General features: G+C 49.0%; 2 protein-coding genes and 2 non-coding genes across 4 annotated transcripts in view; 2 read left to right on the forward strand and 2 right to left on the reverse strand.

The window, feature by feature from the left end:
- The first annotated feature begins 172 nt into the window (after positions 1–172).
- Positions 173–10,304, forward strand: BRIX1 (biogenesis of ribosomes BRX1). The gene is made up of 10 exons (XM_077281696.1): positions 173–545; positions 6,422–6,533; positions 6,884–6,927; positions 7,268–7,338; positions 7,432–7,481; positions 9,133–9,206; positions 9,311–9,361; positions 9,444–9,545; positions 9,735–9,863; positions 9,975–10,304. Exons 1-10 carry the CDS (start codon positions 405–407, stop codon positions 10,224–10,226), a joined length of 1,026 nt encoding a protein of 341 aa, XP_077137811.1. The 5' UTR covers positions 173–404; the 3' UTR covers positions 10,227–10,304.
- Positions 10,305–17,920: 7,616 nt separating this feature from the next.
- LOC143803945 (class I histocompatibility antigen, F10 alpha chain-like) overlaps positions 17,921–24,691 on the forward strand; it is a 165,229-nt gene continuing 158,458 nt past the window's right edge. The window contains exon 1 of the mRNA XM_077281700.1: positions 17,921–18,082. Within this exon, the coding sequence (XP_077137815.1) occupies positions 18,034–18,082 (49 nt within the window). The 5' untranslated portion in view covers positions 17,921–18,033. The remainder of the gene's footprint in view (positions 18,083–24,691) is intronic.
- On the reverse strand, positions 21,038–21,191 carry LOC143800860 (5.8S ribosomal RNA). Its single transcript, XR_013220541.1, has one exon. It is a non-coding gene; the product is annotated as a 5.8S ribosomal RNA (ribosomal RNA).
- LOC143797506 (18S ribosomal RNA) lies at positions 21,751–23,624 on the reverse strand. Its single transcript, XR_013220522.1, has one exon. It is a non-coding gene; the product is annotated as an 18S ribosomal RNA (ribosomal RNA).

The following is a 24,691-nucleotide window of genomic DNA, read 5'->3' on the forward strand; positions in this document are numbered from 1 at the left end:
GTCTCCAGCAGAGGGCGCTCCGCCTCAGATCTCCCCGCAGTCTCCAGCAGAGGGCGCTCCGCCTCAGATCTCCCCGCAGTCTCCAGCAGAGGGCGCTCCGCCTCAGATCTCCCCGCAGTCTCCAGCAGAGGGCGCTCCGCCTCATATCTCCCCTCAGTCTCCAGCAGAGGGCGCTCCGCCTCAGTTCTCCCCGCAGTCACCAGCAGAGGGCGCTCCGCCTCAGATCTCCCCGCAGTCTCCAGCAGAGGGCGCTCCGCCTCAGATCTTCCCGCAGTCTCCAGCAGAGGGCGCTCCGCCTCAGTTTTCCCCTCAGTCTCCAGCAGAAGGCGCTCCGCCGCATCACACAACCATAGAGCTGTTCCTTCCTGCTGTACAGTCAGAGACTTCCGGCGCAGAAAAGCAACATGGCGGCGTACCGGAGAAAACGTGGTTCCAATGTGGAGGCTGAAAACCGGAGCAAAAAGCCCAAATTACAGCAGAAAGCAGCGGAGACTGATGACGCCGGAGCAGGGGAGGAGTTCACCATCCCGGCGCCGGTGTCAGAGGTAGGAGCCGGCGGAGGTCCCGTTATTGCCGTGGTGTAGATTGTGCGGTTATTGGGCCGGAGCGGCTCTTATGGCAGTGATCCTCATCCTGCACACAGTGATGTCAGAGCCGGAGATTGTGTCTCCTGTGATCTCGGGGTTGCGGTGCGGCCTCAGCCGCTGCTCCGGGCGTTATATCCGGATTACCGCACTGGAGCCTGGAGGTGATCAGATCCTGAGGAATAACCGCACTGATAGCACATACAGCACAGGAGGGCAGTGTATAGTGAGGGGAGTCTGCGCTGCGGCCTCAGCCGGACTCATCACGTCCCCTATAGATATTATTATTATTTATTGTTATAGCGCCATTTATTCCATGGCGCTTTACATGTGAGGAGGGGTATACATAATAAAAACAAGTACAATAATCTTACAGGAGGAGGGAGGACCCTGCCCGCGAAGGCTCACAATCTACAAGGGATGGGTGAGAATACAGTAGGTGAGGATAGAGCTGATCATGCAGTGGTTTGGTCGATCGGTGGTTACTGCAGGTTGTAGGCTTGTCGGAAGAGGTGGGTCTTCAGGCTCTTTTTGAAGGTTTCGATGGTAGGCGAGAGTCTGATGTGTTGTGGTAGAGGGTTCCAGAGTAGGGGTGATACGCGAGAGAAATCTTGTATGAGATTGTGGGAAGAGGAGATAAGAGGGGAGTAGAGAAGGAGATCTTGTGAGGATCGGAGGTTGCGTGTAGGAAAGTACCGGGAGATGAGGTCACAGATGTAAGGAGGAGACAGGTTGTGGATGGCTTTGTACGTCATGGTTAGGGTTTTGTACTGGAGTCTCTGGGCAATGGGGAGCCAGTGAAGGGATTGACAGAGGGGAGAGGCCGGAGAATAGCGCGGGGACAGGTGGATTAGTCGGGCAGCAGAGTTTAGAATAGATTGGAGGGGTGCGAGAGTGTTAGAGGGGAGGCCACAGAGCAGGAGGTTGCAGTAGTCAAGGCGAGAGATGATGAGGGCATGGACTAGGGTTTTTGCAGATTCTTGGTTGAGGAATGAACGGATTCGTGAAATATTTTTGAGTTGAAGTCGGCAGGAAGTGGAAAGGGCTTGGATATGTGGTTTGAAGGAGAGATCAGTGTCAAGGATTACCCCGAGGCAGCGAGCTTGTGGGACTGGGGAGAGTGGGCAGCCATTTACTATAATGGATAGGTTCGTTGGGGGGGTCACGTGAGATGGGGGAAAGATGATGAATTCTGTTTTGTCCATGTTAAGTTTCAGAAATCTAGCGGAGAAGAAGGATGAAATAGTGGACAGACATTGAGGGATTCTGGTTAGTAGGGAGGTGATATCTGGTCCAGAGATGTAGATCTGAGTGTCATCAGCATAGAGGTGATACTGAAAGCCATGAGATTCTATGAGCTGTCCCAGGCCAAAGGTGTAAATGGAGAAGAGCAGGGGCCCAAGGACTGAACCTTGTGGGACTCCGACAGATAGGGGGCGAGGTGAGGAGGTGGTGTGTGAGTGGGAGACGCTGAATGTCCGGTCTGTTAGGTATGATGAGATCCAGGATAGGGCCAAGTCTGTGATGCCAAGGGATGAGAGGGTCTGTAATAATAGGGAATGGTCCACTGTGTCAAAGGCAGAGGACAGGTCGAGGAGGAGGAGAACAGAGTAGTGTCGCTCGGGTCTGGTGGTCAGTAGGTCGCTGGTGACTTTAGTGAGGGCAGTTTCAGTTGAGTGATGCAACCGGAAGTCAGGTTGTAAGCGGTTGAAGAGGGAGAGGTGGGAGGACAGTTCAAGATGGACGTGTTGTTCCAGTAGTTTTGACGTCCCCTATACTCTCCTCTGCCCGGTGCAGTTGCTCCTATATCGGCAGTTACATTACAGAATCCTCATGTATTTAGCATCAGTCCCTTTTGTCCCTGTATCTAGATTAATCCTATTCCTCAGTCCCCCACACACACACACACACACACACTTAGTGGCCATTGGGAGACTGACTCCATATTATATTTGTGCTAGAGCATTAGATGATATTACTCCCGGCCATGAGCCGCGCTGGGCTGTACGGACGCCGTGCCTTTATGATTTACCACATGCAGCTATCCCGCCATTATTGGCAAAGCCGTAACCATAGTGTAAGGACGCCAGAGAAGATGCCGCCATATTATAAGGTTATTACCGCAATAGTACAGTAAGTAATGCAAATAGGTTATATTTCTAAATCTACCAGTGCAACTCTCCGTCCTCAGACGATTGACATCAGAATGGGAATCTGCCATACTGTGCTCCATCAGGACGGACAGGAACGACTAGTGACCACTAATGCCTATTGCCTGTCAGTGTGTATTTCTTCTATGTCTGCCATAGTGTATTACTAAACCTGATCCCTAATACTGAGCAGCCAGAAGATTCTCTCACTGCCCCCCTCTATCGCAGCCGCCCCCCACCCCCTTCGTTTCCATCGTAGTCTCTGCGTTAAAATCTGATAAAGGTCTCTTTGTTGATGAATGGAGTAAAAAATAAAGGTCTGGAAAATGGCAGTAAAGGAAAAACGCCACAAAAATCCCAGAAATGCAAAAAAAAATAAAAGTATCTTAAAAAAAAAAAAACCACTTAAGAGCAGGGCTGTGGGGTCGGTAAGCCAAACCTCAGACCCCCGAATACATAAAGTGCAGCACAGATTCATCTCAACTAAAAGGGGAGATCCTGAGATCAGGAACAGAACAGACATACCCTATATACTCGAGTATAAGCCAAGCCGAGATTTTCAGCCCACTTTTTTGGGCTGAAAGTCCCCCTCTCGGCGTATACTCGAGTCATACCCGGGGTCGGCAGGGGAGGGGGAGCGGGGGCTGTCTAATAATACTCACCTAGTCCAGGCGCGGTGTTATGATCCTGGTGGTTAGAACACATGAACTGACCTGATAAGTAAACCCAAAAATAAGGACAAGCTCAGGGAATGTGGGAACTTTACTGACCGCAATCCTGATCCTATCAAACCACACTATAGGCAGCCGTGGAGCGTTCCTAACTCGGCCTAGACGCCTCGTTCACAGCCTGAGAAACTAGCTACCCCTAGAGAGAAACAAAGCCTCACTTGCCTCAGAGAAATTTTCCCCAAAGTGTAAGCAGCCCCCCACAAATAATAACGGTGAGTTTAAGGGGAAAACACAAACATAGAAATGAAAATAGGTTTTAGCAAATGAGGCCCGCTAATAACTAAATAGTCAGAAGATAGCAAGCAATCTGTGCGGTCAGTATAAAATACTACAAAAGTATCCACGCAGAGAATACAAAAAGACCCCCACACCGACTCACGATGTGAGGGGCGCCACTCCGCACCCCAGAGCTACCAGCTAGCAATCAAATAGCATATAAGCAAGCTGGACTGAACTCATAACATACTGAGAAACATTTTCAAATAGAAATGAGCAAAAATGGACTAGCATGAACTTAGCTTCTCCACGAGGAGACAGGTCACAAGGGAAGTCCCAGAGAGATCTGAACCAGTACTGAATACAACGACAGCAGGCAACAAGTAAAGGTCCAGATGGAGTTAAATAGGCAGCAGGCCTAGCAGGATACGAGGCAGCTGGAGTCCAGCTACAGACCAGCCGTAACACTAAAAGCCACCAGAGGGAGCCCATGAACAGAACTCACAAAGTACCACTCATGACCACAGGAGGGAGCCCGAGAACGGAATTCACAACAGTACCCCCCCCCCCCCCTTGAGGAGGGGTCACCGAACCCTCACCCGAGCCCCCAGGCCGATCAGGATGAGCCAAATGAAAGACACGAACCAAATCGGCAGCATGGACATCAGAGGCAACAACCCAGGAATTATCCTCCTGACCATAGCCCTTCCATTTAACCAAGTACTGAAGCTTCCGTCTCAAAATACGAGAATCCAAGATCTTCTCCACCACATACTCCAATTCTCCCTCGACCAACACCGGAGCAGGAGGATCAACAGAAGGAACCACAGGCACCACATACCTCCGCAACAATGACCTATGGAACACATTATGAATGGCAAAAGATGCTGGGAGGTCCAAACGAAATGACACAGGATTGAGGATCTCTAAAATCTTATAAGGACCGATGAAACGAGGTTTGAACTTAGGAGAGGAAACCTTCATCGGAACATAACGAGATGACAACCATACCAAATCCCCCACACGAAGTCGGGGACCCACACAGCGACGGCGATTAGCAAAGCGCTGAGCCTTCTCCTGTGACAACGTCAAATTGTCCACTACGTGGTTCCAAATCTGCTGCAACCTATCCACCACAGAATCCACCCCAGGACAGTCAGAAGGCTCAACCTGCCCTGAGGAAAAACGAGGATGAAAACCAGAATTACAAAAAAAAGGCGAAACCAAAGTAGCAGAACTAGCCTTATTATTGAGGGCAAACTCAGCCAAAGGCAAAAAGGTCACCCAATCATCCTGATCAGCAGAAACAAAACATCTCAGATAAGTTTCCAAGGTCTGATTAGTTCGCTCGGTTTGGCCATTCGTCTGAGGATGGAAGGCCGACGAAAAAGACAAATTAATGCCCATCTTAGCACAAAAGGACCGCCAAAATCTGGACACAAACTGGGACCCTCTGTCAGACACAATGTTCTCCGGAATCCCATGCAAACGGACCACATTCTGAAAAAACAGCGGAACCAAATCAGAGGAGGAGGGTAACTTAGGCAAAGGCACCAAATGGACCATTTTAGAAAAACGATCACAAACCACCCAGATGACAGACATCCTCTGAGAGACTGGAAGATCCGAAATAAAATCCATGGAAATATGCGTCCAAGGCCTCTTCGGGACAGGCAAAGGCAAAAGCAACCCACTAGCACGAGAACAGCAGGGCTTAGCCTGGGCACAAGTCCCACAGGACTGCACAAAAGAACGCACATCCCGCGACAAGGACGGCCACCAAAAGGACCTAGCCACCAAATCCCTGGTGCCAAAAATCCCAGGATGACCCGCTAACACTGAAGAATGAACCTCGGAAATAACTCTACTGGTCCATCTATCCGGGACAAACAGTCTCTCCGGTGGACAACGGTCAGGTCTATCGGCCTGAAACTCCTGCAGCACCAGCCGCAAATCAGGGGAGATGGCAGACAAGATCACCCCCTCTCTGAGGATACCAGCCGGCTCAGAAACTCCCGGAGAATCAGGCACAAAACTCCTAGAAAGGGCATCAGCCTTCACGTTCTTTGAGCCCGGAAGGGAAGGGCTTTTATTGGTATCTATTTTTACTTTTGACATTTACCGGTAGCTGCTGCATTTTCCACTCTAGGCTTATACTCGAGTCATTAAGTTTTCCCAGTTTTTTGTGGCAAAATTAGGGGTGTAGGCTTATACTCGGGTCGGCTTATACTCGAGTATATACGGTATATAGGACATTTCATAACTTTCCCAAATTCTTATGAAAAGCTTTACAGCACATCCTACGGTGTAACACTGCACCCAATGTATTATATATTTTAAGAGTCCGAGTTGGTCCATCTTATATCAACTCCACAGCCCTGTATACTCTAGTACAGGGTCACACACGTGTATACAGGGCACGCTTCATAATGTTTTAAGCAAACACATATGTTTCTAATATAGGTGTAAATTCTGGGACTGATCGACCTAAACTATTTGGGGACAAGTCATTATAATGGAGGGATATTGGGGATATTAGGAAGCTAAACTGCCTGTTGCTGATCAGCCTCGGGGTGATCCTCTGATGTCTCCCTTAGAGGTTGAGGAGCAGGAAGCGGAGGTCCTGGGGGGCGATGGCTGATATAGCGCCCTCCAGGTGAGGTGGTCCCGTGCCCCTACATTAATGGTGCCAGGTATCTTGTACACGTCCTGGATCTTATGTGTCGTTGTCTTATTGCAGGGCAAATGGATGAACAAGGAGCGGGTGCTGATATTTTCTTCCCGTGGAATTAATTTCCGAACCCGCCATTTAATGCATGACTTGAAAACGTTAATGCCGCACACAAAAGCCGGTAAGTGCCGCTACGACGCTCCTCATAACACACCGCTTCCTCCAGGCTTTATAATGGACCGGAACATAAAGGGGAAACCAGGAATGTAAGGAAAGAAATGGACCGCCATCATTACATGATGTCTACTAAGACCCTGACAAGACCCCTCAGTGGTTCTGGCCTCTGATTGTGCAGGAAGCTTTGGTGATCTGTGGGGTCCTTGGATCTAACCCCCAAAATCAGGATGTTACGGCAGCTCCTAGTGATGCAGAACAGACTATGATGGGAACGTGGCGGCTTCCTCACAAGACTCGTGAAAGTTTTCGTCATTCTCCTTCTTTTTCACATTCTTTCTCTTTTTATATTTGTAGATACAAAAATGGACCGGAAAGATAAACTGTTCGTCATTAATGAGGTACGTGATGGCCGCTGTTCACACTTCGAGACTCAGCGGGAAAAACTTGCACAAGTTTCCTGATGATTTTCTAGAATTTTTTACTGTCCCTCAAAGTGTGAAATCAAAATCTGCCGCACAACTTGGCATCTTTGCTCAGATTTTTTTTTTTACGCAGAGTGTGGATGATATTTTCTGAGCATTCCCATAAGCGCTGCTTCCTGTGCGTCTCCTTCCCCTTTAAGGGCAGCCAAGCGCCTGGTGTAATTTTCTCGGACCCCCATTGACTTTGCAGTTTTTGCGCTGTCGATTAAATTGCTCCTTCGCCTCGTCGCTCTCTAACGGTTTTCTCGTCTCGCAGGTTTGTGAAATGAAAAACTGCAATAAATGTATTTATTTTGAAGCAAAGAAGAAGCAGGATCTGTACATGTGGTGAGTAGTGACCCCTCGTCTACCAGCGGGCCCCTCTCCTCAGATAATCCTCCCGTGACGGCTTCCTTACTGTTTTTTGTTTATGTATTTTAGGATATCAAACGCCCCCGAGGGACCGTCTGCTAAATTCTTGGTCCAGAACAGTAAGTAACAAATAAGTGAGAAGGACGGGAGGGGAAGGGATGATTGGTACTTACTGGGGTCCTAGATACAAGGTTTCTCCTCATCCCAAAGTGCCTTTTCTGAGCGCTCTTATTACAGCATGTGGATGTTATAGTATGAGGGTCTCTTGTGGCCATAGTAGGGGGTGTTCCTGCAGAATGTGCGGCACAATTTATTAGATATGACGCTACAGGAGGCACAGTAGAGCTGTCATTTACTCCCTCCACCTTCTAATTGTAATGAAATGACTCCATCCTCTGTTCCAGTCTATACAGCAAAGCGAAGGCTACTTTCACACTAGCGTCGTGCACTGCGTCGCTATGCGTCGTTTTGTAGAAAAAACGCATCATGCAAAAGTGCTTGCAGGATGCGTTTTTTCTACATAGACTAGCATTAGCGACGCAGTGCGACACGTCGAAACCGTCGTGAGACGGTTGCGTCGTGTTGCGTGGTACCGTCGCCACCAAAAACCGTTGCTTGTAACGTTTTTTGGTGCGTCGTGCCCGTCTTTTCGGACCGCGCATGCGTGGCCGGAACTCCACCCCCGCCTCCCCGCACATCACAGTGGGGCAGCGGATGCGTTGAAAGACAGCATCTGCTGCCCCCGTTGTGCGGCGCTTCCACAGTATGCGTCGGTGCGCTGCAACGTCGCATTGCGACGTGCAGTGCACGACGCTAATGTGAAAGTAGCCTAAGTGAGCTGGAGAAACAAACCAAGAAGCATCAGCTAATCGTGTGTTCTAGTGTTGAGCTAGACATGCAGTATTTCGAGATTTTTATTAACTCCCTGCACCTTCCAATTTTAATGAATAGACTCCGCTCATCTGTCCCAGTCTATACCGAAAAGCTAACCTTTTAATTATATTGAAATGACTCCCCTTATCTGTCCCAGTCCATACAGCAAAGCTACGTGAGCTGCAGAAATTAGGAAGCATCAGCTAATCATGTGTTCCAATGTTCATGCAGTATTGAAAGATATTTAAGTACCATGTTTTGTGGATTATAAGATGCACCAAATTATAAAACACACCCCAAGTTTTTGGGGAGGACAATAAAACCCTTTTTATTTTATTTTTTTTTATTTTTTTTTTATAACTAAAATGATGGTGCGTCTTATCTGCTTTTACGCCGTAAGATTTACAGTACCTTACCTGGGCGGCGGTTGATCGAGGTCCCAGGTGGCGGGGTCGCTTGGCGGCGGTGGCAAGTCCCAGGCTGGTAGGAGTGGGGCGTTCCGCGGTGCAGGGGCTCTGCAAATATTTATGGAAACTACGGGCGAGCTGGGCTTTCACAAAATATCGGCGGAGCCCCTGCACTGCCGAACACCCCCCCTTCTACCAGCCTGGGGCCCACAGCATCGCCCCACTCCTGCCGCCGCCAGAATCTTCCTGCAGCAGCGACCCTGGGACCCCGCTCCACCGCAGCCGGTAAGCTACATTCAGATGATAAGACTTACCCCCATTTTTTTCCCCCAAATTCTAGCAATAAAAATGCTTTATACTGAATATTGTCTTTTTCTGTGGATACGTTGCCGGTTTAAAAAAAAAAAAAAAAAAAAAGCCGATCATCTGTCTCACCCGGTCGTTTCTCTCCTTCTCCAGCCTTCACTCATCTCCTCTTCCCTTTTTCTAGTTCACACACTGGCAGAGCTGAAGATGACTGGAAACTGCCTGAAGGGCTCCCGTCCTCTGCTCTCCTTCGATCCGGTTGGTATTTAAAAAAAAAAAACAACTCCTAATGTATTTGATATAGAACTACAACTCCCAGCATAGTTTGCTGCAGCTCACAGACCTCCTCTCCTCCCCCTCAGGCGTTTGATCAGGATCCGTACCTCTCGGTGCTGAAGGAGCTCTTCATACAGGTAACGGTGACTTCCTCGTCTCTGCGTTTTGGTTCTCGGCGCCGTTTCTTCTTCACGTAACATCTCGATCTCTTGATTGCAGATTTTTGGAACCCCGAGATATCACCCCAAGAGTCAGCCGTTCGTGGACCACGTCTTCACCTTCTCCGTAGCAGATAAGAGGATCTGGTTCAGGAATTATCAGGTCAGTAAGATTCTGTCTGGACAGTATTCATTAGTGCACAGTTCTGGAGCCCCAGATTGACACCGCTTTATGCGCCAGCGCTGTAGACATGCAGCTGACGGTGCCGAGGTGTTGGCTGCGCACAGTGTGTGACCACTGATCCTTCCTCGGATTTGTCTTGTAATTCTGCATCTCGTCCTGTCACCGCAGATCATAGAGGAGGACGCGTCTCTGGTGGAGATCGGACCTCGATTTGTGCTGAATCTCATCAAGATTTTTAAAGGCAGCTTTGGAGGTCCGACCCTGTACGAGAACCCGTACTACCAGTCCCCCAATATGGTACGTCCCCCTGCAGTTTTTTTTGGACATTACTCTGCCGGCCTCTGTCCATCGCGATGATCTTTTTCATGTGACTTTCTGCACAATTTGCTGACGACGTCTTTCTTTCAGCACCGGCGCATTATCCGATTGGAAACGGCGGCAAAGATTCGGGAGAAACAACAAGTGAAAGAACTGCAGAAAATGAAGAAGACGGAAGGAGTCGTGGTCGTTCCTCACGATCCCACGGCTGAGGTGTTCACCACCAAGGCTGAAAAGAAACCTCAGGTTATTGAGACGCAGCCACCCGTCCTCAAACCCAACATGAAACGAAAGGACAAAAAGTTCAAACGCCAGAGACTGAGCCAAAAAAGACGCGTATGAACTGTGGGGGGTGCACTCACCAGGTCAGGGGTCCGAGGGGCTGTTTTGTAAAATAAAAGGAAAAGTCTTCGTCTGTTACCTCACTCCTCTTTATAACAAAATTAAAGTTTATACAGCACCAAACGTCAAGGTGTAAAAGGGGACCTACCAGAACAAAGGATAAGACCCCAATAGTGTACATTAAAGACCCTGAAATCTGCAGCGGCACCACTGAGATTGTGAGTAACCAGGGGCACCGTTCTCAGAGAAATCAGTGGTTGTACGTCCAGACAAGTAGGTTCTGCCTTCAGGGGGGTTCATTGCTTCACTGCTCCAGCAAGGAAAGTTTCCTTCAGGTGGAGCTTTGGCCTCCTCTTTTCACTCTTCCAGTCTGAGGATGGGGTCGGGCAGCCACTGTAACCCATTGGATCCAGTCGATTGTAGACGAGGCTTACAGCAAAGAGACAGCCCATTCTACCGGAGGCGTGTGCCATGGATTATTTCTTTTATTTTTCATAGTTCCCATTGAGGACTTACGATTTGGAGATGGGAATACCTCTATCCCAATATGTAGTAGGTGTAATAATAATATTAGCAAATGGCAATTAGAAATGTAGTATAGTTCTTCTGATTCGCTGTGTCTCTTTCATCACGTGCAGGCTCTGCCCCTCTGGTAATTTACATGCTGAGGTCCCTTGACCGTGGCATCTAAACAGTTAAATTAGTTCACTCAGACCCCAGCACTCGCCTACATGTGCGCGTAAAATACTGCCTTTGTTGGAAAGGGGTTACTGAGAAACTTTATAGTGCACTTCTCTAACCGCACATTTAGCATCTCCCACACTACCTCCTCATCCTGCCCTCCCTCTGTTGGAGCCCCCCAAGGCTCTGACCTAGGACCCCTACTCTTCTCCATCTATAACTTTTTGCCTGGGACAAGTAAAAGTCCCATGGCTTCAAATACCATCTATGCGCTGATGACACTCAGATCTTCCTCTCTAGCCCAGATATCACCTTTCTCCTGTCCAGAATCCCAGTGTCTATCAGCCATATCCTCCTTATCATCTTTTTCTCAAGCTCAACCTAAAGACAAACTGAGCTCATCATCTTTCCTCTCTCCCCTACCCAATCAATCACAAATAACACCACACTTTCCCCTGTACCTGCGATCTGCCTTGGAGTAACCCTTGACTCTGCCCTGTCCTTCACATCGCACATCCAACCTCACGCCACCTGCCGCGTCCAACTCAAAAATATCTCCAGAATCCGTCCTTTCTCCAACCTTAAATCTACTAAAATACTAGAGCATGCCCTCATCATCTCCCGCCTCGATTACTGCAACATCCTCCTTTGTGATCTACCTGCTAACACTCTTGCACCTTTCCATTCTGTCATTAACTCTGCTGCCCGACTAATCCTCCTCTCTCCTCACTATTTCTCCGCTTCCACCTCTGTAAATATCTTCACTGGCTCCTAATTCACCAATGTATTCAGTTCAGATTACTAATACTGACCTACAACGCCATCCATAACCTGTCTCTTCCATTTATCTCCCAACTAATTCGCGATATCTTCCCACATATAATCTCCGGTCCTCCCAAGACCTCCCTCTCTCCTCCACACTGACGTTCCTTACCCAATCCCCTGCAAGACTTCTCTCGAGTATCCCCCATCCTGTACAATTCTGTCCCCCAACTTGTCTGATTATCCCCTAACATTTGGAACTTTCAAGAAGAATTTGAAAACCCATGTCTTCAACCCACTGTGAATATTCTCCGGTGCTGGAAGCGTGTGGTCATGTGATTGCAGGTATGTGATATACATACTTCTGGCACCATTCCAACTACAAGGGTTGCAGCATACATGTAATCACATGCCGACTAGATGTGCATGGACTCAATGCAAGTGTATTGAGCGAGACTGCGCTCGTCTAGTCTGCATGTGATTGCATGTATGCAGATCCCATAGTTGCGGCTTTGTGCATGCGTTTCCCAGCAGCAGAGAATACTCAGCTTTCAGTGCACTAAGTCTAAGCCCGGACAACCCCCTTAACATGATTATTTCTGGCTGCTTCATAGGTCATAATTACACTATTGTATTGTCTTGAGTGCTGCCCCTGGAAAAGACCGACAACACTCGGACCAGTTCAGGTGAGCGTTTGTAGTGGTCAGATGTAGTACACCTCCTACCTGATGGCATCGTCCTTTAATTTGTAGCCCGACACAATGTCACTACAAGGATTATATCACACAAGGACTACAAGTCACATGAGCCAGAGACACCAACAGGTAGAAGGAGGCTTGCAGGGCTCTGGTCTGGTGGCCACGGACTACTGACATGACTGTTTGACCAGTGTCCTCCTAATCAATTTGCTCATCTTTACTGGTATATATGTCACAGGAACGCATAGGGTAGATCACGCAGGTCCCACCGCTGCCACCAGTTTGCCAGGGAAATGCAACTCCACTGCCTGCAATCATCAGCGAATTACACAATTGCCAGAGGTTGATGGATGAGGCGGCGGCTTCCTCCGCTACTAGGTCGTCTATTGGGGAACTAACAGCTTACATATACACCTCTGATTCCAGCACATGGAACATATATATATATATATATATATATATATATATATATATACTGCTTAAAAAAATAAAGGGAACACTTAAACAACAGAATCTAACTCCAAGTAAATCAAACTTCTGTGAAATCAAACTGTCCACTTAGGAAGCAACACTGATTGACAATCAATTTCACATGCTGTTGTGCAAATGGAATAGACAACAGATGGAAATTATTGGCAATTATCAAGACACCCTCAATAAAGGAGTGGTTCTGCAGGTGGGGACCACAGACCACATCTCAGTACCAATGCTTTCTGGCTGATGTTTTGGTCACTTTTGAATGTTGGTTGTGCTTTCACACTCGTGGTAGCAGGAGACGGACTCTACAACCCACACAAGTGGCTCAGGTAGTGCAGCTCATCCAGGATGGAACATCAATGCGAGCTGTGGCAAGAAGCTTTGCTGTCTGTCAGTGTAGTTTCCAGAGGCTGGAGGCGCTACCAGGAGACAGGCCAGTACACCAGGAGATGTGGAGGGGGCCGTAGGAGGGCAACAACCCAGCAGCAGGACCATTACCTCTGCCTTTGTGCAAGGAGGAACAGGGGGAGCACTGCCAGGGCCCTGCAAAATGACCTCCAGCAGGCCACAAATGTGCATGTATCTGCACAAACTGTTAGAAACCGACTCCATGAGGATGGTCTGAGTGTCCGACGTCCACAGATGGGGGTTGAGCTCACAGCCCAACACCGTGCAGGACGCTTGGCATTTGCCACAGAACACCAGGATTGGCAAGTTCGCCACTGGTGTCCTGTGCTCTTCACAGATGAAAGCAGGTTCACACTGAGCACATGTGACACGTGACAGAGTCTGGAGACGCCATGGAGAGCGATCTGCTGCCTGCAACATCCTTCAGCATGACCGGTTTGGCAGTGGGTTAGTAATGGTGTGGGGAGGCATTTCTTTGGAGGGCCGCACAGGCCCCCATGTGCTCGCCAGAGGTAGCCTGACTGCCATTAGGTACCGAAATGAGATCCTCAGACCCTTTGTGAGACCATATGCTGGTGCGGTTGGCCCTGGGTTCCTCCTAGTGCAGGACAATGCCAGACCTCCTGTGGCTGGAGTGTGTCAGCAGTTCCGGCAATTGAAGCTATGGACTGGCCCGCCTGTTCCGATAGGACACATCTGAGAGATCATGTCTCGCTCCATCCACCAACGACACGTTGCACCACAGACTGTCCAGGAGTTGGCAGATGCTTTAGTCCAGGTCTGGGAGGAGATCCCTCAGGAGACCATCCGCCGCCTCATCAGGAGCATGCTCAGGTGTTGTAGGGAGGTCATAGAGGAACATGGAGGCCACGCACACTACTGAGCATCATTTCCTTGTCTTGAGGCATTTCCACTGAAGTTGGATCAGCCTATAACTTCATTTTTCACTTTGATTTTGAGCATCATTCCAACTCCAGACCTCTGTGGGATATTAGTTGTGATTTACGTTGATCATTTTTAGGTTTTATTGTTCTGTACACATTCCACTATGTAATGAGTAAAGATTTACAACTGGAATATTTCATTCAGTGATATCTCGGATGTGGGATTTTAGTGTTCCCTTTATTTTTTTGAGCAGTGTATTTAATATTTGGTTAAACATTATTTATTGGTTGAATATATTGAACTTTGAGTAACCGTTAATAAATACCGCGGCCTTTTATCTTCACACCATGTGTTTCTTGTCATTTATTTGGTAAGTGGGGAAGGTTGTTAGAGGCGGGGGAGTTTTGGTGCCTGCTATCCCATAGTATAGAGTTATAGGTGAGATGCTCTGCAGGGCAGGAGAATAGTATAGAGTTATAGGTAAGATGCTCTGCAGCACAGAAGAATATCGGCGAAAATTGCCCACACAGAAAATTACGCACAAGTTTATTAAGAACAGTTTATTAAGGAGGTCTAATAACAACAATAACTCCGGTTTAGTAAACAATCATTGCATACGTGCAAATTAGCCATTTTACTGCAAATTAGCTATTCCCCTTAAGTATGACATTCATCGGGTTGCAGAGACCTGTCGGGTTCCTGCACTGCGATACATGCTGCCGGCGCAGTGGCTGTGAGCTGATGTCGGAGGTGCAACGACAGGGAGCGGCGCATGACGATGTCAGCTGCCGGCTGTGCGGTGGCTATAAAAGACACTGGGCGACGTGGGAGCAGAGGAAAGGTGAGTAGAATGTTTTTGTTTTTAATTATGCATTAGGGGCAGAATGGGGACACATACACTAGGATTGAGGACCATGTAAACCAGGATGGGGACAGACTTACCAGGAAGGGGGCATATATACCAGGATGGAGACCATATGGACCATACATACCAGGATGGAGACCATGTGACCAGGATGGGGACCATATATACCAGGATGGAGACCATATGGACCATACATACCAGGATGGGGGCCAGATATACCAGCATTGGGACATATATACCAGGATGTGGACATATTCACCAGGATGATGGTCATATACACTCCCTGACAGAAGTTATGTCGCTTATCCATGTTATGTAAATGAAAGCTTATAACCTGACGTTAAATTCATCCATTGGTTGTATAAATTATTCTTTTGAAAGCTGAAACCCTACGAAATGTGGTTTAGGTTAAGAAAATAAATTGGCATCAATGCAGAAATTTTGATCAGTTAATGGACACAGAATGGTCAGATTTTGTCAAGACAAAACTTGTCACCCACAGAAAGTAATGTGATATTCAAACAAATAATTAACTTAAAATACAAATATATGTTGCATAACATTGGTGAATGAAGCTGTGGTGCTATTAGAGTCATATTTAATATTTTGTGTGGCTTCCATGAGCTTGAAGGACTGCATCCATGCGGTTCAACAATGATTCATACAATTTATTAATGAAGTCATCAGGAATAGCAAAGAATGCAGTCTTACATGCCTCCCAGAGTTCATCTAGATTCTTTGGTTTTGTCTTCCAAGATTCCTCTTTCATCCTTCCCCAAACATGCTCAATGATGTCCATGTCTGGTGACTGGGCTGGCCAGTCCTGGAGCACCTTGATTTTTTTTGCCTGGAGGAACTTTGTTGTAGAGGTGGATGTATGAGATGGAGCACCATCCTGCTGCAGAATATGACCCCTTTTATGATTTGGAATATAAGAGGTAGCTAATACTTCTTGATATTTTAGGCTATTGATATTGCCTTCGACCTTGCAAATGTTTCGCACACCCCCATACTGAATGTAACCCCAGACAATTACCTTTCCACCACCAAATTTAACTGTATTCTGGGTGTATTTTGGATCCATACGGGCTCCAGTAGGTCCCCTGCAGTATTTCCAGCGACTGTGGTGTAATTCTACTGAAGATTCATCAGAGAAATCCACCTTCTGCCACTTTTCCATCGTCCATCTGTTTAGCAGGCTGTGGGACTTTGCAAATGCCACACGGTTTTTTATTTGCCTTTTGTTTAGTGCTGGCTTCTGGGCACTGATTCCACCATGGAGGCCATTTTGAGACAGAATCCTAGAAACTGTTCTAGTTGACACAGGGACTTGAGGTGACCAGTAGTGATGAGCGAGTGTACTCGTTACTCGGGTTTTCCCGAGCACGCTCAGGTGACCTCCGAGTATTTATGACTGCTCGGAGATTTAGTTTTCATCATGGCAGCTGAATGATTTACAGCTACTAGCCTGCTTGATTACATGTGGGGATTCCCTAGCAACCAGGCAACCCCCACATGTACTCAGCCTGGCTAGTAGCTGTAAATCATTAAGCTGGTGCATGAAAACTAAATCTCCGAGCAGTCATAAATACTCGAAGGTCACCCGAGCAACGAGTATACTTGCTCATCACTAGTGACCAGGCCTGTTGGAGCTCTGCTGCAGTGGAAGAGGGGTTTGCTTTGGATTTTCTAACCAACAAACGTTCCTCCTGAGCAGTTGTCTGGCAGGGTCTGCCGGACCTGGGCTTGTCAAACACATCTCCAGTCTCTTCAAATCTTTTTTTAATTCTTTGTACTTGACGCTGAGACACATTAAAGGTGCCAGCCACCTCTGCAGTGGATCCGTTCTTCAGCCTCTTGATAATCCAGGCTTTGGTCGCAGGGTGGATTTTTGGCATGTTGTCAGAGCTCAAGTTGCAGTTCAAGTGAAGGTCTGGGCTGCTGGGGTTCTTTTTATACACACACACTAATTAACCGATCATTTACTGAGCACAGGTGAGGATGTAAACTAGGATTGGGTGCATTATATGACCAGGCGACAAAGGTTTTGTCTTGTCAAAATCTGACCATTCTGTGTCCATTAACTGATCAATATTTCTGCATTGATGCCAATTTATTTTCTTACCCTAAACCACATTTCGGAGGGTTTCAGCTTTCAAAAGAATTTATACAACCAATGGATGAATTTAACGTCAGGTGCCTTCTGGGCTTCCAGGACCATCTATCTCAGCCAGCAGCACCCTGCTTTTGGTGGGAACCCACTGAGATGATAATGTATTAGATCTGACCTGCAGTCCCATGTAACTCCACAGATAATACAGTGATACTTTTGTGGCTACTGATAGCAGTGATGGCTCCTCTGGATCACACTGCTGCTGGTTCTGCCTGTGCTGCTGCTCTTGGCTGGTGGGAGGAGTAAGGCAGAATCAGTGAGAGAAGAGAGCAGACTGGATCTATCTATTGCTGAGAATGACAGACTGCTGCAAACCACAGATCTTCATTATTTTTGCAGTTTTGCACAAGGTCAACTGTAAATCACAAGTTGATCACATATCATGTGAATATCTTCATCTTACACCTCAAATATGATAGATCTGAAACTTTGTGATGCTGCAATTGCCAATTTTCCTGTGGGGATTTTTCAAGGAACCGGAAAAAAACGCATCAAAACGCAGGTGACCTGCCAGTGACCTCAGATGCAGATTTGGTGCAGATTTGACCTGCATCAAATCCTGAGCAAATACTGAGCGATTCCTGACCGTGGTTAGAATCTATTTTCATTATTTCTAGATAATCTCCAGCTTTCACTTTCGCTTCCTCCAGCTCTCACCTCTCCGTCCTCCTTCTGCCCGGTAACTGCTGATCAGCCGGAGATTCATTCTCCTATTGGAGGATGTTGTACCTCCCGTCCAATCAGCGCTGAGCTCCGCCCTCCAGTGTACAGTGACTGTGATATTGTTGTCTGTCCTGGGCCACACTTAGTTCTCCTCCTCGGGGTCCCCCCATATATTGGGGCAGGAGGAGGAGGAGGATGTTGCCCCTCATTGTGCTTCTCCTTCACGTGTCTGCGGTGTGTTCTGGTGAGTATGGAGGGTGATCAGTGATTGTACCTGATATTAGAGGATTATTACGTCTTATTTATGTCGTATGTTGATTGTAGTTTATGTATCAATGTGTTGTCGTCTATAAGAGGCAGAAATCCACTAGAGAAGCTGCACCTGTCCTGTGGGACGGACTAAACTGCATATTGGGATGATGGGATGATGGGATGATGGGATGATGGGCTGCAATACTAGACTCGACCACTAGATGGCAGCACATTTTACAAATGCAGCCCAGGAAATGACTTCTTGTAATATAGCAAGAAGGGAATTCAATGGAAATACTTAAATGAATCAGAACATCCACAGGGCTGGATTAAAGTTTAATAATAGAACCAGGGAAAAAAGATTGTAACTATATGGGATTATGTGTAGAATATCGGGTTACACACGCCTGGTGATATATCTCATCAACATCTCATAGGAATATGGGTATAATTATTGTTCTGTATGGGGATTATGGGTGAAATATCACACATACACATGCCCAGGAACATACTTCATCTACTTCTGATAGGAATATGGGTATAACTATTGTTCTGTATGGGGATTATGGGTGAAATATCACACATACACATGCCCAGGAACATACTTCATCTACTTCTGATAGGAATATGGGTATAACTATTGTTCTGTATGGGGATTATGGGTGAAATATCACACATACACATGCCCAGGAACATACTTCATCTACTTCTGATAGGAATATGGGTATAACTATTGTTCTGTATGGGGATTATGGGTGAAATATCACACATACACATGCCCAGGAACATACTTCATCTACTTCTGATAGGAATATGGGTATATCTATTGTTCTGTATGGGGATTATGGGTGAAATATCACAAATACACATGCCCAGGAACATACTTCATCTACTTCTGATAGGAATATGGGTATATCTATTGATCTGTATGGGGATTATGGGTGAAATATCACAAATACACATGCCCAGGAACATACTTCATCTACTTCTGATAGGAATATGGGTATAACTATTGTTCTGTATGGGGATTATGGGTGAAATATCATAAATACACATGCCCAGGAACATACTTCATCTACTTCTGATAGGAATATGGGTATATCTATTGTTCTGTATGGGGATTATGGGTGAAATATCACAAATACACATGCCCAGGAACATACTTCATCTACTTCTGATAGGAATATGGGTATAACTATTGTTCTGTATGGGGATTATGGGTGAAATATCACACATACACATGCCCAGGAACATACTTCATCTACTTCTGTTAGGAATATGGGTATAACTATTGTTCTGTATGGGGATTATGGGTGAAATATCACACATCCACATGCCCAGGAACATACTTCATCTACTTCTGATAGGAATATGGGTATATCTATTGATCTGTATGGGGATTATGGGTGAAATATCACAAATACACATGCCCAGGAACATACTTCATCTACTTCTGATAGGAATATGGGTATATCTATTGTTCTGTATGGGGATTATGGGTGAAATATCACACATACACATGCCCAGGAACATACTTCATCTACTTCTGATAGGAATATGGGTATAACTATTGTTCTGTATGGGGATTATGGGTGAAATATCACACATACACATGCACAGGAACATACTTCATCTACTTCTGATAGGAATATGGGTATAACTATTGTTCTGTATGGGGATTATGGGTGAAATATCACACATACACATGCCCAGGAACATACTTCATCTACTTCTGATAGGAATATGGGTATATCTATTGATCTGTATGGGGATTATGGGTGAAATATCACAAATACACATGCCCAGGAACATACTTCATCTACTTCTGATAGTAATATGGGTATAACTAGTGATCTGTATGGGGATTATGGGTGAAATATCACAAATACACATGCCCAGGAACATACTTCATCTACTTCTGATAGGAATATGGGTATAACTATTGTTCTGTATGGGGATTATGGGTGAAATATCACACATCCACATGCCCAGGAACATACTTCATCTACTTCTGATAGGAATATGGGTATAACTATTGATCTGTATGGGGATTATGGGTGAAATATCACAAATACACATGCCCAGGAACATACTTCATCTACTTCTGATAGGAATATGGGTATAACTATTGTTCTGTATGGGGATTATGGGTGAAATATCACAAATACACATGCCCAGGAACATACTTCATCTACTTCTGATAGGAATATGGGTATATCTATTGATCTGTATGGGGATTATGGGTGAAATATCACAAATACACATGCCCAGGAACATACTTCATCTACTTCTGATAGGAATATGGGTATATCTATTGATCTGTATGGGGATTATGGGTGAAATATCACAAATACACATGCTCAGGAACATATTTCATCTACTTCTGATAGGAATATGGGTATATCTATTGTTCTGTATGGGGATTATGGGTGAAATATCACAAATACACATGCCCAGGAACATACTTCATCTACTTCTGATAGGAATATGGGTATATCTATTGTTCTGTATGGGGATTATGGGTGAAATATCACAAATACACATGCCCAGGAACATATTTCATCTACTTCTGATAGGAATATGGGTATAACTATTGTCTTTAGTCGAGTCTTTAGTCGAGTCCGGGGCCGAGCCGCCAGGTGCCGCGCGCTGCCCGTCCACGCCGCCCGGAGGAGGGGGGAGGTCCGGCGCCCACCTTCGGTCGGGCTTCGCCCTCTCGTCGCCGGAGGCAGCCCTGTGCATCCACAGACAGCCTCGCGGCACGCTCCCGGGGGGGAGTGACGGAGGGTAAACCCCGTCGGGTGGGCCCAGGGTGGGTGGGTCTGGCCTTGGGGGGACGTAAGGGAGAAAGGAGGGGAGGGCGTCGGGGCGCGGAGCTTCGGGCCTCCCTCGATGTCACCCTTGCGACGGGACCCCAGCCGCGCCACGGAGGCGATCGACGGAGGGGCGACCCTCAGACAGGCGTAGCCCCGGGAGCAACCCGGGGCCGCAAGGTGCGTTCAAAGTGTCGATGATCAATGTGTCCTGCAATTCACACTAATTCTCGCAGCTAGCTGCGTTCTTCATCGACGCGCGATCCGAGTGATCCACCGTTAAGAGTCGCGCTTTCTGGGTCTGGGACGCTCAGAGGCGCCCCCTTTCTCACTCTCGTGTCGGCCGGCCGCAAAAGACTGGGGTGCTTCGAAAGGGGTTTTCCATCTTGGCCCTGTTGCCCCAGGCGCTCGGCCTCCCCCGTCCCTCCCTCCGGCGGGGAGGAGAACGAAAGGAGGGCTCGAGGCTTCTCGACCTACCGCCCGGACCCGCATACCCCGGGGAGGGGGGTGCGCGGGCGCACGGGAGAATGGTACCCGGGACGGCCTTTCGCATGCGGGGGGCTTCTGTTTTTCCTCGGCGGGCGGCGGCAGGGCAAAAATCGTCGGTGCGAGGCCGGGCGTCTTTCTCGGGTGACGGAGCGAGAGGGGCTCCCCGCGCCCTCCCGACGTCGCCCGCCCGGCAGCTGTCCTCGCGTGCCCTCGCCGCCCCCGCCCTGCGGAGCGCACCGGCGGAGCGGAAGGAGACCCACCACCGCCACCGCCGCCCCTTCGGCCTTCCGCGGGGGGTGGCGGGCGGCTGGGCTCGGCTTCCGGCTCCGCGCCTCATGGGGTTTTCTCTCTCGCCCGTTAATGATCCTTCCGCAGGTTCACCTACGGAAACCTTGTTACGACTTTTACTTCCTCTAGATAGTCAAGTTCGATTGTCTTCTCGGCTCTCCGCCAAAGTCTTGGCGGACCCCGGCGGGGCCGATCCAAGGACCTCACTAAACCATCCAATCGGTAGTAGCGACGGGCGGTGTGTACAAAGGGCAGGGACTTAATCAACGTGAGCTTATGACCCGCACTTACTTGGGATTCCTCGTTCACGGGGAAGAATTGCAATCCCCGATCCCCATCACGAACTGGGTTCAGCGGGTTACCCGCACCTGTCGGCGAAGGGTAGACACACGCTGGTCCGTTCAGTGTAGCGCGCGTGCAGCCCCGGACATCTAAGGGCATCACAGACCTGTTATTGCTCGATCTCGCGTGGCTGAGCGCCACTTGTCCCTCTAAGAAGCTGGACGCGGACCGCGGGGGGTCGCGTAGCTAGTTAGCATGCCGGAGTCTCGTTCGTTATCGGAATTAACCAGACAAATCACTCCACCAACTAAGAACGGCCATGCACCACCACCCACAGAATCGAGAAAGAGCTTTCATTCTGTCAATCCTTTCCGTGTCCGGGCCGGGTGAGATTTCCCGTGTTGAGTCAAATTAAGCCGCAGGCTCCACTCCTGGTGGTGCCCTTCCGTCAATTCCTTTAAGTTTCAGCTTTGCAACCATACTCCCCCCGGAACCCAAAGACTTTGGTTTCCCGGACGCTGCTCGGCGGGTCATGGGAATAACGCCGCCGGATCGCCAGTTGGCATCATTTATGGTCGGAACTACGACGGTATCTGATCGTCTTCGAACCTCCGACTTTCATTCTTGATTAATGAAAACATTCTTGGCAAATGCTATCGCTTTGGTTCGTCTTGCGCCGGTCCAAGAATTTCACCTCTAGCGGCGCAATACGGATGCCCCCGGCCGTCCCTCTTAATCATGGCCCCAGTTCCGACAACCAACAAAATAGAACCGGAGTCCTATTCCATTATTCCTAGCTGGAGTATTCAGGCGTGGCTGCCTGCTTTGAACACTCTAATTTTTTCAAAGTAAACGCTTCGGGCCCCCGGGACACTCAGTCAAGAGCATCGGGGAGGCGCCCCAAGGCAAAGGGGCTGGGACTGGCGGTAGCACGCCTTGCGGCGGACCGCCAGCTCGATCCCAAGATCCAACTACGAGCTTTTTAACTGCAGCAGCTTTAGTGTACGCTACTGGAGCTGGAATTACCGCGGCTGCTGGCACCAGACTTGCCCTCCAATAGATTCTCGTTAAAGGATTTAAAGTGTACTCATTCCAATTACAGAGCCTCGAAAGAGTCCTGTATTGTTATTTTTCGTCACTACCTCACCGGGTCGGGAGTGGGTAATTTGCGCGCCTGCTGCCTTCCTTGGATGTGGTAGCCGTTTCTCAGGCTCCCTCTCCGGAATCGAACCCTGATTCTCCGTTACCCATGGTCACCATGGTAGGCACAGAAAGTACTATCGAAAGTTGATAGGGCAGACACCCGAATGGATCGTCGCCGTCACGGGGACATGCGATCGGCCCGAGGTTATCCAGAGTCGCAACGCTTATGGGGACAGCGCGGCAGGGAGGAGGCCGCGGAGGACCGTCCCGACGCCGCACCCGGGACCCCGGATTGGTTTTGGTCTGATAAATGCACGCATCCCTGGCGGTCAGCGCTCGTTTGCACGTATTAGCTCTAGAATTACCACAGTTGTCCGAGTCAACGGTTTGGAGCGATCAAAGGAACCATAACTGATTTAATGAGCCATTCGCAGTTTCACTGTACCGTCCGTGTGTACTTACACGTGCATGGCTTAATCTTTGAGACAAGCATATGCTACTGGCAGGATAAACCAGGTAGCTCCCCAACACGACTGGACCGCGTTGAGGCGAGGGAGCGGACCCGGAGGGGGAGAGAGAGAGATAGGCCGGAGGAAGCCCCGCAGCGGGAAGGGCGCCCGGAGGAAGGGAAATCCTCATCGTCGTCCGTGCCGGCAGGCGGCGTCCTGGGGCGTAACCCACGGGAATGGGGAGCCTGAACGGCGAGTGCAGTGCCGCCGGGAGATCGTGCACGCTGTACGGCGAGCGAAGCCACCGATGCGGAGGGCGTCTGGAAAATACCCACCTTGCACGGAGAGGGCGAGGTGACTGGCCTCCGGAGGACGCCACGGCCGCCCTGACTCGTGACTCACCGCTCCCGGGGCGACGCACAGTCGCTGCTGGGGAGAGGAGCCAGGGCATGGGGGGCCTGCGCGGCGCCGCTGTCTGGCTTAGACCTGCCTCCACCGCGGGGGGTCCTCGACCCACCGGCGGACGGGCACGAGGAGTGGGAGAGGGAGGCTGGCCGTCGGGGTCCGCTGCGGCTCCGGCGCAAGCCCCAGCGACGTGGAGGTCGCGCGGGGCGTAGTCGGCCTGGCCGTGTCGGCGTCGCCCTCCGGCGTAGTCCCTTGTCCCGGGCTCTTGCCCGTAACCTCAAAGGTAACCGAGCGGCGTCTCCCCCCAAAGCCATGCCTCGACTGTTGAGAACAGAAGAAGCCCGGGGCGGCAATACGCCGGGTACTCCCTTCACCAAACTCGTGCCCCACTTCGATTCGTCTTTCCTTCTCCATCCTCCCTTCTCGCTCCGGGGCGTCCGCTTCGTCTCTCTCCCGCTCTCGCTCTCGCGCTCCCTGCCGAGCCGCCTCGGAGGACGGCGGACGAGGGGAAGGCGAAGGCGTTCAGCCGCGGGGCACACCGCACGGTGAGAACCCACTCGCCCGCCTCCCCGCACGTCTGTCGTCCCCCCACTATCGTAGGGGCTCGGGAAAAGACTGGAAAACGCGGAGCTCGGCGGTGGCGTGGAAGCGCCACCCACCGCCGTCGCTCTCGCCGATGCCCGCCGCGGAGGCCGCCCTTCGGACGCTGGGGTGCGGCGCGGGAGAAGATCG

Source organism: Ranitomeya variabilis, chromosome 1, assembly GCF_051348905.1.
Source record: "Ranitomeya variabilis isolate aRanVar5 chromosome 1, aRanVar5.hap1, whole genome shotgun sequence".
Classification (NCBI taxonomy): domain Eukaryota; kingdom Metazoa; phylum Chordata; class Amphibia; order Anura; family Dendrobatidae; genus Ranitomeya; species Ranitomeya variabilis.